We start from the raw sequence: 15,251 nt of genomic DNA, 5'->3' as shown, positions 1-15,251 counted from the left end.
AGACATTGCTGCTTTCGTCACACAACAAGTTCATCCCAGGTCTGCCACCACACCTCCTCTGCCAGTGATTTATTGCCATCCAGCAGGGACTTGACAAATCCCTAAAGATACAATTACATTGCTCCCCCCTTGGGAAGCCTCCACAGTTCATCTAAAAAGGATAATGAATCCAGGATGTCATAGCCGGTTCGCTCCAATGCCCATTATGTGGAGTTCATCCCCACTGCAATTATTATATGTACAGTAGGCATTAGAGGTAAATCTCACAGATGTGTTCCTAGAATACTCTTGTTTATTTATCTAAGATTAGTAATGCTAATTTCAGTGTTGCCTGATACAACATGCAAGGCGAAGCAGGCTGCCTTTGTGCAGAGCAGAGCAGTGTTATGGTAGTTGCAAATATACAGAAGCTGGAAAAAAATACCATGAACACCTCTATAATATAACATAACCTGATCAGACTTGCAATAAATCCTTATGAATCTTCCAGTTATCTTTAGAATATGAGAGGTGCTGACTCGTCTCTATGGGGATTTTGAGGCTGGAATTTTTCATTTTGTAATAAACTGAATTATATTGCAACTATAACCCGTATTACACAATCAGGTGCAACAACACTACAATCTAGACACAAGCTTCTTTTGAACCACCACCCCTCTGTCAGACTTACATGATTCACTGCAGTTCTTTTGTAAGAGATTGCATTAAATGTACATAGATACTGTGACTTTTCCTTGAAAGTGTCTGTGCTGCAGCCAAAAAATCTTTAGATCAGCGAGGCTCTGAAATTACTTCAAATCCACTCGTGCTGTTTTTAATTTGAAAGACTTTTAAAGATAACCATACAATCCTGATACACGTATAACCCATCTATGGAAGAAGTATTGAGATTAAAGAAATACAATTATTTTACATATATTTATACATAACTTGAGTAAAAGTAGTTCACATTTTATTACAGATACAAATTTTGAAATTTCTAAGGCCCAATTGTGATAACATACATTATACAAGGGTGGATCAAGAAGTTTCGAGACTGCTCCTGCTGTGGGCAAACAATGCACAACACCGTGACATGCATGGAGGAGGAGGAAGGTATGACTCTCATGAGTAAGTGTTTCAAATTTCATCGCTTGATCAAAATCAGCACCTGAGTTATACACGTTTTTTTGAGCGCTGGGCCGCTGCGTCTGCAATTCCTCAGTGGAACCAGAAGGTGCATATAACATTTTGGGTCAAACTCTAAAAATCTGCAACCCTTAAAATACTTCAGGAAGCCTACGGCAATGAAACAATGAGCCTGGAGATGTGTTTTAAGCGACATTCACGTTTCCGGGTGGTGGAACGTCACTGTCCAAAACCAAAAAAGGCGCATCGGATCAGGCACGCAACCCAGTGGGCTTTCTTTGACATTCACGGGGTTGTGACTGTGAATTTGTCTGCCAGGGTCAGACAGCCAACACCGAGCTGTACTGTGATGTTTCGAGGAGCCTGAGGAAAAACATTCAGTGCAAATGACCTGAATGGTGGCCCAATTGCACTTGGGTTCTCCAACATGACAATGTTCCCACTCATAGCACATTGAAAACACACAAGTTTCTCGCCCACAACACAGTTGTCGCTTCCCATCACTCCTACTCGCTGGAATTGGCTCCCTGTGACTTTTTTCTGATCCCCAATAATTTGTCACAAACTTTGATGTGCGCTCTCTGCTCAAGTTTCAGGTGCATAAAGCATCGCAGATGCTCCCGGACGACTACTCACAAACGCATATGTAATTCAGGGGCTGATTTTGATCAAGGGAGGACATTTGTGATTTGTGATGTCATGGTGGACCCTGATGAAGGCCACCAGTCGAAACGCACTGGTCTAACGTTAAAGCTGTTTTACCTATTGCAAGTGTTGCTGGAGTTTTTGCTTGTAGAATTCTGTATTCTGAGCCAGACTTTATGACTACACCTTTTAGTGACACTTCAATCATCACCTCTGTTTGTGGAGACGAATGTTCACAGCAGTTTAGAAATGTACTAATAAAGTTAGATGAACCAACTGCATGAAATACATTTTAACAAGGGAGCAGTAAGGTATTCAACATGTAGTTTATTGCCTCAGCAGCACAGGTGGAGCTCAGCAGGGACAGATACTTCTCTCCAGAGCTCTCACCCTTAGCACATTAGATTTAATTGGAAACCTCTGCTCTCACCTGAGCTGCAGCTTTAACTTCCCCACTTTAACTCTTTAACCTGCAAGGCTGCGACAGGGAGCACGACACCGAGACGAGAGGACACGCCCTCAGCGTAATGACTCAGAAGGAATTATGGTCAGTTTCTCCAGTCTTTCACAGCTGGCTCATAGCCGAAGTTCACTCACGCCAGTGTTTATAAGCTCTGAAGCCCCTGACATGAGGCGACCCCGGACCTCCGGGGCAGCGGCCTCTTGCTCTTATGAATGAAACTATCAGGCCTCTGGCGCAACAGAAAGCTCTCAATATTCATTTCAATTACTGCTGCTGATGATAAAACACAGATCGAGCCATGACATTGGCTGCTCCGCTAATCAGTGGCAATAAATGTCTCCAATTAATTATGCTGGCTGTATTTACTACTAGACAGAGTTTACATCAAAGCAATTATTACCCTTAATTTAATTTTCCAAATATGCACTTTATGTGTATTTGTTGGACAATAACTTAATTGAAGCTATGAAAATAGTACTATATAACTTAGTTATTTTTCCACAACACAAACGTGGTAATTACTTTTTTATTTACTTAAGCTGAGTGGCAACTCTTTAATCCCTTTTTTAATCACAAATTCACATATTTGATCATGAATTTTAAAGATTAATTTATGTGCTTAAAGTCTTTTCCTACAATTTAGACATGTGCCCAAACATAGACTTAATTTCAAAGACATGGCACAATTTCAAATATTGAGCAAACAGGTAGACATATCATTATTCAGAGCTGTTCTAAGGCACTGCATTTATGTACACAAAAACACATGAATAAACATTACTAGCTCATCCAGTCTATATGCAACCACCCCCTGCCACCTACACTCATTTTAAAATGAGCAGATAACTGGGATATTCTATTTTCTATTCTATAACAGTTATTCATAAGAAAGCCCTGCAGCAGTATGAAAAAGAGGGGGCTGGCAGAGATCTATGAAAACAATCAAAATCAATGCACAATTTAATCGAAGAAAATAGCGTTTTTGATGTTTTACCATCAATTTGCCTCATAATCAAATCAAGAGATGAAATCTGATGCAGAGGTTCAATTACGACACATATTCAGTGGAAAATCATTCAAAAACATGGAGATTATTATTTAGTTCAGTAAGCCGAAGGTGTTTTCCGACAGTACAAATTTGCTGTGTCACCAGAAGAGTGAAATAAAATCTGACTGAACAAACAAATACAAGTATCTAAATTCATGCAAAGACAGCTGAGTTCATCATGAAGTAAACGTTATGCCTATAAATCCTTGAAAAAAAAAAGAAGCTTGCCAACTGTGCTTAAAAACATTTTGAAATGTGACTTATTTGCAGCATGCTATGAAATTTCACAGGAAGTGTGATGATCACACTCCACACATTTACATGATAGTCACAACTCTCTGAAAAGATAAAAGGATTATGCTGATGATACACTTCATGCTCTTGAATCTTTGCCCCCATGTTAGACCTAAAACACTACACAAAATTTCAGGGTCATACTAATGCGCTGACAGACGTCTTTTGCTCTGTAATGAGTTACCCGTGAAACAAATCTTCAGCTTGTTTATCTTTGTTAGTCATTATGTCTCTCATCTGAAAAGTGCATGGTCCTCTCTCTTACATACATGCAGATCTTCAGAATACAAGAGCTACAGCATTTGCACCAGAGTGTTATGTAAATTATAAAATTAATTTAGTTGCAATACACTGATTAGTTTTGTGGCTGGAGGAACCTAAACGTCTGTTACTGGCAGCTACAGTTTATTTTGGGCTCTCAGGAATCAGCGCCACTAATGAACAGATTGCCTCTGCCTTGGTATTTAAGCCTTGAACAGCATTCCTGGTGTTAATGGGACACTTATCTAAACTTCTGATTTATTTTAGGACTGCATGTATTAGTTCTGAATCAGTCGACGAGTCAAAGTCAGGTCAAGATCTGATCTGCAGCTGAAAAGTGAAAATAGCCCCCAATTCTATTATTATCTCATTATATCACAATTTGTTTTCACACATGTATGATAAACCTGACGCGTTGTCATATATTTTAGAGTGATAACTGGTCTTTTGTAGAGCTGCACAACAGCAGACAATTTAACATGTCATTCCAGGAAAAGCACGGGTGTGTGTCTGGATCCAGGACCCTGGTATCGTGCATGCTGGCTGTCATTCATGGCTTACTGGTACACTTGACAGATCAGAGCCATCTTTAAACAAAATTGTTTCTTCTATACTTTTTCTGCTATGAGCCCAAATGTATTTCTTGAAAAAGGCATTTTCAATCAGTTAGTGCTAGATTGGATCAGGTTGTTATTCTGTGGGAAGGATAAGGTTAGGATAGGGCTGAGTACTGAAATTTTAGAATTGCTCGAAGCAACTTGTATTATCTACCATCAAAAAAATCAATGTCATTCAGTACCAAAGTTTGATGCCCAGGTTACATTGACATCCACACATTTTTGTCTTACAAACTCTGAACTTTTGCTACGTTTACGAAGAAATAAATCAAATCTCATCAACGTCAGTGAGCCCCAGCATTTACCATACGTAGCCCCTAAATGTCCACAGAGATCACTCACTTTCAACGGGGGTAAATCTTACATTAGAATGCCTAATGTCACTCTTTTCAAACACATTTTGGCCACACACCTGTCTGAGTAGTGGCTGTGAGCTTCTCTGTGAGTGAAACCTGGATTACACTTCCCCCCTCTAAACTGCATGAAAACTAAAGATGCATTCAGTAAGATGGCGGTGGTGCAAATGCATTCAGTAAGATGGCGGTGGTGCAGATGTATTCAGTAAGATGGCGGTGGTGCAGATGTATTCAGTAAGATGGCGGTGGTGCAGATGTATTCAGTAAGATGGCGGTGGTGCAGATGCATTCAGTAAGATGGCGGTGGTGCAGATGTATTCAGTAAGATGGCGGTGGTGCAGATGTATTCAGTAAGATGGCGGTGGTGCAGATGCATTCAGTAAGATGGCGGTGGTGCAGATGTATTCAGTAAGATGGCGGTGGTGCAGATGCATTCAGTAAGATGGCGGTGGTGCAGATGTATTCAGTAAGATGGCGGTGGTGCAGATGTATTCAGTAAGATGGTGGTGGTGCAGATGCAGAGGCCCCTCTATGTTCTGATACTACAGTGTTTAACTGTGCATGTAAAAGATTTTCATGTTTGTCAAGACAACAGTACAGTCGTCGGCTTCTGTTAGACAGAAATAAGACATATTACATCTTGGGAACCACACAAGCAGAGGAACGTCAGATCCTTGGACTACTTTGCCCGTCCATCAAACCACCGGCCTCGACTGCTGCTCCCGACCCGAAGAGGAGGTGCCGTAAGTGGTGTGAGAGGAAGCAGAAGAGGAGTAAGCGCGGAGGTACCCGGGCTAGGCTAGCAGCTAGCCCCTACAAACCAGCTATCCCAAACATTCTCCTTGCAAATGTACGCTCCTTAGACAACAACATGGATCACATACGTATTTTGAGGTCTTCCCAGCGGGACACGAGAGTGTTCATGTGTTCACTGAGACACGACTGGACGACACCATCCCGGACTCCGCCGTTGATCTTGAGCGGCTGACAGCCAGCGGGCGGACGAAGCCTCGGAGTCTGTATCGGTTAACGACGCTTGGTGTCGGGATGCTGTGGTGGCCTGCAGACACTGATCACCGCTGGCGGAGTTTATGTTTGTAAAATGCCGCCCGTTCTACCTGCCGAGGGAATTCACAGCTATTCTGGTGGTCACGGTGTACCCCCCCCCCCCCCCACACACACACACACACACACACACCCATCAACAAGGACAGGAATGAGGAACTCAGTGAACTGTATCAGGCCATCAGTGAACAACAGACAGCTCACCCAGACGGACTTCTCATTTCAACCAAGAATATACCAGCATGTTGATTTTCCAACAAGGGGAAATAATCCACCGAACCTGGTCTACACAACCTTAAAGGAGCAAACGAGGCTCCAGCCCTCCCGCACCTCGGCCTCTCTGACCACATAGCTGTTAAGCTAAAAGAAGGCATCTTCAACACCTCTGAGCCAGGCTGTGGCTTCAAAGCCACCACCATCATACCTGTGCCCAAGAAGTCATCCGCATCCTGCTTTAATGACGACCGCCCCGTTGCACTAACCTCCACCATCATGAAGTGCTTTGAAAGACCAGTCATGCATCCTGCTAACTCATGACTGCACCAACTCTACAGCACCAGTCACATCGTAAAATTTGGGGATGACACGACTGTGGTGGGTCTCATCCGCAACAACGATGAGGGAAACTACAGGAATAAGGTGAACCGAATGGCCACGTGATGTAAGGACAACCATCTCTCCCTGAACGGGACAAAAACAAAGGAGCTTGTTATCGAACACACCCAACACCCCCTCTGACCATCAACGGTTCTGCTGTGTAGCGGGCGAGCAGCAGCAAATTTCTGGATCTCTCCTGGACAAACAACACTGTTTCACAATATTTCAATTTCTCTGCATGTCTTGTACATATGGTGAATTGACAATAAAGATTACTTTGACTTTGACTAACATGTAGTGTCATTTTATTTACCTTAAAATACCTCTTTTTTTTTTTTTTTTTTTTTTTTTGGTACCCCAATAAGTTTTGTTCCAGAAACAGTATCAAATTCAAGGTAACGGTACCAATATCAAACTTCTGAACGATATCCAGCCCAGGATTAAAGTTGGGGACCATTTCACCGACTAAAAACAACCAATCACAGCAGTGAACACTTAAAAACCTTTTAGATTGTCCCTTTGCCAACAATTTTCAACCACTCTGACTGCTTCGACCCCTCATATGTTAAAGGAGATTTGATCTACGCCGGAAATCCCTTGATGTCACAAAAATGCAGAAAAGGATGGGTCAGTTGTTCTTCTCTCAGTTACAACAAAATAGGAGAGGAAGGAACATGTCAATCAAGCTTATTTTCTACACATGCTCACCAGATGGGTCTTGGTGAACTATGGATTACTGGTCCACAAAAATCAGTCGTGTCCAGAAATGATTTATTTAAAACGAATGTGAATCCCAGTTGCTTTATTCTAGACCATAAACAGTTTAGTCTCCAGCCAGTGATGAGGCTTGTCACCACAGCATAATTCGACAACCAATTTAGAGAAACATAAATTTAATTTCCAGTAGTGAGGGTTGGATCAGTTCCTCAACCCAACTGGAGGAGGTTGGGGTGGATGGTTGGGCATACAATCAACCTGTGTCCAGCATGTTGTCAGATTTTTAGGCTACAAAAGCACTTTGGTTACAGTTATAAAAAGATTGTAGAAGTTGGTTCAATGCTAAAATAGTCAAACATCATTTCTTGTGTTTTAAGTCACTTTGACATTTTTCTGTATTAAACCAAGACTATGACCTTTCCCTAACCTCAACACCAAGTGCTTTGAGTGCCTGAACATAATCATGAAGTTTTATCAGGCTATAGCTGTGACCACATATTGTGTAGCAAGTGCAGATATTGGAATTGCATCAAATGATTAGATACAGTCGAACCTTTGCGTTATTTGTCATTATATTGCAGTCCATTAACATCAAAGCATGTAATACACCCATCAGTCCACTAGAGGATACCATGTCAAAGTCACATTTTACAATCATGTATGAGCAGCCCATTAAGGGGGTCATACGATGAGGTTGGGGGTGTTTGGATGAAACGAACACAGAACTTTCACCTGGAACATTGTTGTCTGATTCTGTGAGTAAGCAAAAGTTGCAGTGGATTTCTTTAAAGTAATGAAGTAGGTTATGAACAATATCAAAAATGTAACTTGCGTGACACATGTAATATTTATTTATTCTAACACACACCAGGCTCTTTTCCTAACCAAGTAGTTTTGTGCTCAGATGTAAATGAATTGCGACCGTGACACATTTAACAAAATCATGATCATTACCTCATCAAACCACCTAAGCCTAAGCGAGGAAAAAGGTGACACTGACACGGTTTCCTCTAGTGGACTGAGGGGTGTACTACATGCTTTGACGTGATACGGAGTTGTATATTAGTAGAAAATGAAATCAGAGCATCATTATGTTTAAGTTTATTGTTGCAAATATGAACTGTATTGCAAAGCTAAAACAATTAGTCAATTAAGCCACTAGCCAATACAAACCCAATTAATCTGTAACCGTTATAATAATTAATATATTGTAATAATAATTTTTCCAAACATTCAGACGCTCCTTCTCTTCCATTGCGATGATTTGCTGCTGTTACATCAGTAAAAACGGAATATCTTTGAGAACTATTGGTCTGGCAAAACAATCACTGTGAAGACATCATCTTAGGCTCTGGGCTTCTTTTTTTTTTTTTATTTTTTTTTTTTTATCATTTTGCACATTACCAAAACAATCTGTTGTAGTCTTACTATATAAACAGTGTCTTGTAAACAGGGTTGTTCCAAGATGTATATAACATGCAAATGTATATTAACTCAGAGAAGTTATATTATCACACAACTGAGCAGATGTTACTGCCCCGCAGAGTGTGAGTCTTAATAAGCTTGTTGTCAAATGCAAAATCTAATAAGTACATATTTTTTTATCATAACTGTAAAACAACTACAGTTATTTGTATTTAATTGGTAGTAGCGTGATCCACAAACATCCAATATCGGCTGTAGTCATTACTTCTTACTATCTTTAGCAGTATTAAATTCCGATTTGTTTATCCAGGCACCTGTCAGGCCTGCAGTGCTCAAATAATGCAGAAGTAACTCTGTATTATTGAGCTGAGATTCACATCAGCAGCAGTAACAGGGGGATGGAGCGCTCACAGACAACCTGACATGCACATTTGCTCTGTAACCAGTGACACTGTTGAACTTCTTGTTGTGAAGTAATGTGCCGTGTGTTTGTAGCCTGTATCTATTGTTACTGTGTCAGCCATTTTTCCTGTTAGCACTGTTAACTCATCCAAAACTTGTTACTACGGGCCTCTCATTTGTGCTTTTTTACCCCGACAGCTTGCCTGTTTTTCAGACAGCATGTACAGTGCATTAACTGCAACATGATGTCGAGCCAATTTATCCTCAGGAGCGCGACAGCTTCCCGCAGATGTGCTAGAAAACCAACTCGATACCACAAAGCCACAACTGGCATTACTCCAGAAGAAAAAAATGATGCTACCAGACACCGTACATGTCTCATTTGGACAGTGTATCACACTGAGGTGGTGATCAAAAGCACATTGGGCTCCTTTTCAAAAGGAATGAGGAATAGCTCGTGCCTTTTTATACAATGCAGAGGTTGTCGGAGGTTACAGCAAAATGGAACAATTCTGAGCTCCTCTCTTTGTCCTCGTGTTATGGAAAATTCAGTCCAAAACATTTTTGTGTTTTCTTTGGGAACAAAAGGTTACTGTGTCAAAAAGGCTACACTATTGTGCCTGTTACTATTTAGTAGGAACGCCAACGAGCCAGTGATGGTGAAGCTTTAATCTGCAGTGGACAGTATTTTAACTTGTGCTCCAAACAGTCTTTTTTTCCAATCGTAACAAAAAATCGAATCTGGGGAGTTGGGCAGCTTCTTCACTAGCAAACACCAAGCCTCGTAAATATTTCATCTCATTCTTTCTCTGCTGTATCACCTGTTCTGTCAAGCACTTTATGGTACAGTACCGCCTCCGTGTGTTTTTTTTATATTTCAGAGGAGATCCTCCTTAATACTGGGTGATGTAGTTAACATGGCAATTTCATTTCATGTTTGACATCGCGTGTTTGTCTGATTTATTACAGAAATTGTGTTATGATTCCTATACCATAGGAATAAAAAACCTAAGTTTAGGTGCAGTGCTGCAATCCTGAATACTCAAGGAGAGGTTGCCATGGAAACAGAGTTACATTGGCCAGAAATGAAAGCGTCTAAGGATTTAGACTTTCACTGTACATCAATTTTTAACTATAGATTGTTTCTACATCATCCTTTTCCACCGACTTTACATAACCACTACTGCTCCTCGATACAGACATTTCTATAGGTAACTATAACAATCCCCAAAATAAATAAAGCCAAAGATAAAGTGATGACATATGCCTCTGTGACGCTGTAATACTATAATTATCTGCTAATATAACACTAGTTCAACCGCATTGCTTCACTTGATATTTAAAATCAAAGCAACATGTACACAACAGTAGACAAGTTCAGATTAATTAGCTGAACACCCAGCAGACATACAATTACTCTAATAATAAAAACATATCAGATGTAGGTCCCTTTTACTCTTCATGTTTACTGGCTATTAACTGAATTTGTAATGAGTTGACCAAATATGAATGAACAAGTCTAACACTGTACTCACACTGTAGTATATTAATATTATTCAATAATGTACACTGCCTTTTTGAGTATGTCAGGTCTCATCAGAATGATACAACATAAATGCTTCATGCCCTGAGCTCAAGGGCCATATGTCAGATTAATCTCAGCCGCAATTCAGCTTTAATAAAACTGCAATAAATTACTATCATAATCATCTATCAGGAATTGAATGTCCTTGACAATTACCATCTGCATTATTAGCTTGTAAGCCTCCCTGTCACATCTCCATATGCTGCCTCCTCTCAAACCAACCTATTACAACCTCTGCTCAGTCTGTAATACTGAAGAGCTCTCATCACACCACTATATCAACTGTGTCAAATAAACGGTTGAATTTAAAATGACCACAGAGGAGAATTTTACTCGGGGCATGCTCATCTTCTGGAAATGGAATTCCCCGATTCCTAGGGGACCTTAGAAAGCAAATTATTATGCCCTCTGAGAACAGCAACCATGAGGTAAAAGTGCTGTTCAGGCACAAAGATGGAGAAATGGAATTTGTTTCAAATGAGAAAAATAAAATGTATAAAGCCGCATGGTGACCTGCTAGAGTGTTCAACACTGATTCGTCGCTTGAAACTCTGTCTAACTTCCTTCAACCCCTTAAACACTTAAACTGTTCAAATTCATAGAATAAAAATGATTTCACTGAATGCCGTCAACACAAAGTTAATCAACTGTGATTTATAAATGCTCACTGCTTCTATTATTAGCTGCTCTGTGTGTTTGCCACAGAAAGAAAAATCTATGAAATGCAATCAAAAGGTCAATATTGAGTCCATTTGGATGTCAGCTATTAACACCTATGAGAGAGCTCAATATTATTCATAAGAGTTATTGCAGAAATATATCACAGCACCTCAGTACCATTACAGAGACAATACAACATGCTCCTCTACTGTACACGTAGCCTGGAGCCACAACATGTAGAAAAACAGGCTGCAGCCTCTCGTTTTCACCAGAGCAGCCCATCAAAAACGCAGGTTTGTTCTTACTCACCTGTGGTCTCTACTATTCCTTCTAGTATCACCACAATTTCAAACTGCTCTGTTTGCATGGACCTCTGGGAGAGGTCGTAGAAGGGGCTTTTGGTGTCAATCACATGGCAGATCGTGAGTGGTGAGACGAGAAAGAGCTGGTCTGCCCCGGTGCTGAAACCCACGTCCAACTCCAACTGATCCAGCGGAAGGAACTCGCCTTCGGGTGTCTGGCGAGACTAAAGGAGCATACAAGAAGAGACAGGGATGTTGAGTAGGGGGGGAAACACAGATTTATCTACAGTTTATCAACAGCCTTTGTGTAAGCTTTTCACATTTTATATGCAATCACAGCCAATCATCAGTCCATCAGAAAAATAATTTCCTTAAATGAAGTCTACAGAAGCATCCATACTGCCAGAACATTCATCTCATCATGGGTTTGATGTGTCACTGAGTCTTATAATGTTGATTTTTTTTTTCCTTCTTTTTGTTTTGTTTTAAGAAACAACTAGTTTTAATTTCTTGATACATGTGGGTTTATCTGCTTTATACTCATCTGTTGTGTCACAACATGGAAACACAAGAAGAATGTTTATCTACCTTTGCGAAAAACACATTTGTATAAATTGCTATGATGGGTGCGGTTACAGTACACTCTATACCTACCTTAAACTTAATTGTTGACTACTTTCTTTTTCTTTTACATATTTCTGCTATACTATCCCTGTTTTCCTGTCTGCTACCATGGAAATTGGTGAATAGGTTTATATTGTTGACAAATCTGACATGTTTACTACACTTGTGAAACCAGGAGGTTGACAGCAGGGGACTCGACAGAGGAGGATCTCCTCATGAGGGACAGCAGCAAATTGTAACCTTGTCATTTAATAGTTGAAACAGTTTCAGGAGATGAGCTAATGAACAAAATGGTCCTTATCAAGGTCTTAAAAGAGCTATTTTGCCATGGTGAAGGCCACCTCCTGGCAAACTTGGTGGATTCATGTTCTACCAGTTTTGAAAAATATGTACTTAGTGCCAAAATGGGCCTTTTGTGTTGTGATTCAATGATAACTAATGGTCTTCTTTGTGGTATTTCACACTGTTGGTATAATTTGGATCCATTGCAGTCTCTACAATAAGACAGAAGCTTTGTTTCACAAATGCCTCACAGCCTTATAATAGATAGATAGATAGATAGATAGATAGATAGATAGATAGATAGATAGATAGATAGATAGATAGATAGATAGATAGATAGATAGATAGATAGATAGATAGATAGATAGATAGATAGATAGATACTTTATTAATCCCTCAGAGGGAAATGTTTATGTTACAGCAGCATAAAATGGGTTAGGGTTAATTATGGACAATTAACTGATTAATTGTGCTTAAATGTCAGTTAAATTAGTTAAATTCAGTGTGGAGGCGTCCCTGTATAAGTAAAAAAACAACAACAAAAACAACAAAAAACATGACCTGAGCTTTGATAAAGTGGGGTTAGAAAATAAATAAGAAGATGCATCCCGAGTAAGAGTCACTTACTTTCAGCAATTTGCAGCGGATCTGTGCAGAGACCATATGGCTGTTACGCAGGTTGCCCACCCTGAACATGAGAGTTAGTTTTCCATCTCGCATAGAAATCACTGCATGTTCACTGAACATCAAAGTCTCGGCCCTTTTCTTGGGCTGAGACATCTTGATGAACATGCAGCCGATCAAAAATGCATCGACGATCGATCCGAGGATCGACTGGAAAAGAAAGAGAATGATCCCCTCGGGGCATTTGTCTGTAATGTATCTGTAACCATATCCTATAGTGGCCTCGGTCTCTATGAAGAAGAGGAAGGCTGAGGGAAAGTTATAGACATTGGCCACACATGGAGTGTACTTATCATTGTGGGCTGTGTTGAGGTCTCCTCTGATGTACGCGATGCACCACCACATCGAGGCCATGAAGAGCCAAGCGACTGTGTAGGTGAGGATGAAAATAAATAGATTCCAGCGCCATTTCAAGTCTACTAGTGTTGTGAATAAGTCTGAGAGGTATCTGCTGGTTTCACCACCCAGGTTCCCATGCTGGACGTTACATCGCCCGTTCTTATCCACGAACCGCTGCCTCTTCTTCTTTTTCTCCGGGGGAGGCTGATTGAATCCAGACCCGCTAGATGAGGTGGTCACTACCTGATAATCGTCCCCAAATTTCTTTCGAAGTGCAGACATACTACGATGACAGCAGCGAAAGAAATAAGAAAGGATTCAATGTTTTAATAGAGAAAGTCTGGCTTGTAGTTGCTGCAGTCGTCAGTGTCCGTGCGCAATGTCTCCTTTTTGGAAAATAAGGCGATAAAAGTGCGAAGTCTTCGCCCCAGTTAGACGTGCACCGTCCTCTTTCGCCACACACTACTGTTGCTACACTCCACAGCCATGAAATATCAATAATGTACCAGTAGTTCACAAACCTCGAAGATAAAAGCCATATGAGAAAAAAATAAACGACCCACAGGATAAGGTATCCAAACGCGCCAGTCGCAGTCCAGGTTTCACAGGTTTATCATTTGCAGCGTCGTGGATTACTCATCGCTCGTGAAGGCTGGGGCTATATCGACCTGTTCAAAACTGTACTCACAGAGTAAGTTTTCATTGGAAAGTTCAAAATCCTTCAGCAGTCCATAAAACACCAATATCTCTGCGTAATTATTCGCTGGAAACGGTTTCCTGGATGAAACCTCTCTGTGCGCACTTGCGGCTGTGTAAGAGATGATTCGGTTTCCAGTCCTTCTTTTGTGGTGTGTATACATAGGAGATAAATTGCATCCAAGCATGTGACTGTAAAAAATGACGAGCTGGAGGAAGAAAATCACCGTCCCACTGTCGTCATTTTCGGCTGCGCGCATCGACGCTGATTGCCAGGCTCTTTTCGGGCACCCTTTCCCCACTTTTAGAGAAATATCGACTGGATTGTCATAGTTCCGCGGTAGAGATCCACCAGATACTCGTTTGGCTGCTTAGATCCTTCTTTCCCTTCGATTTCTCTGTTCGGCTCCTGCGCACTTCCACGTTTTCAGTGATGCACTCACTGTTGCCTAGTGGTACTACAAAGACAGACAATTTGGAGGAGGAGGGAAGAGGGTTTGCCTGATTTGGCAGTTTTTTTGTTTTTGTTTTTTTTTTCCATTTGATGAAATATGTGAAACTGCAGTCAAGATGTCATGATGACTTTCAAATAATTACAATGAACGCCTCATTTTGGGCTCCAAAAATGAATGATCAGGCCTCAGGCTCTGTGTAATATAACCAAAATGGTTGATATGATGATAATTTCTATTTATGAAAAAACAGGAAAAGCTGAATTTTTATGCCTTTATCTCTCTGTTGCAAAGAAACTGCATCATGCTGAATAAATATATTTTATTATTTTCTTAATTTCCTTCTCAATATATCTGCAGTTCAGGAGAAACAGATTTTTTTAGTGAACATTTACAAATGCACCTTGTTTGCTGGTTATTCTTCTGGGTCACCTGCACTAACAGCCACTGATGACCCCTCTTCCATCCCACAGGTGACTGCCCCTGCTTCATTCTGTGACGGCTATACATTTGGAGATCTTAACAGAGTAACACGTTCTGCAGGAAAGCTGCTGACACTCACTGCAAACTGTATCAGATCTCAGGGGGACAAAAAGCTGCAACCAGAAT

General features: G+C 40.7%; 1 protein-coding gene across 1 annotated transcript in view; it reads right to left on the bottom strand.

The window, feature by feature from the left end:
• kcnj3a (potassium inwardly rectifying channel subfamily J member 3a) overlaps positions 1-14,633 on the bottom strand; it is a 26,267-nt gene extending 11,634 nt beyond the window's left edge. Inside the window, exons 1-2 of the mRNA XM_069702433.1 lie at positions 13,099-14,633; positions 11,573-11,789 (exon numbers count right to left, since the gene is read on the bottom strand). Coding sequence (XP_069558534.1) covers positions 11,573-11,789; positions 13,099-13,776 — 895 coding nt within the window. The 5' untranslated portion in view covers positions 13,777-14,633. The remainder of the gene's footprint in view (positions 1-11,572; positions 11,790-13,098) is intronic.
• Positions 14,634-15,251: the final 618 nt, after the last annotated feature.

Source organism: Brachyistius frenatus, unplaced genomic scaffold, assembly GCF_029030835.1.
Source record: "Brachyistius frenatus isolate BFR_SWC_R1_liver_20210118 unplaced genomic scaffold, ASM2903083v1 Contig_42, whole genome shotgun sequence".
Classification (NCBI taxonomy): Eukaryota; Metazoa; Chordata; class Actinopteri; family Embiotocidae; genus Brachyistius; species Brachyistius frenatus.
The sequence above is the reverse complement of the archived record's forward strand: the minus strand, read 5'-3'. Positions and strand labels throughout refer to the sequence as shown.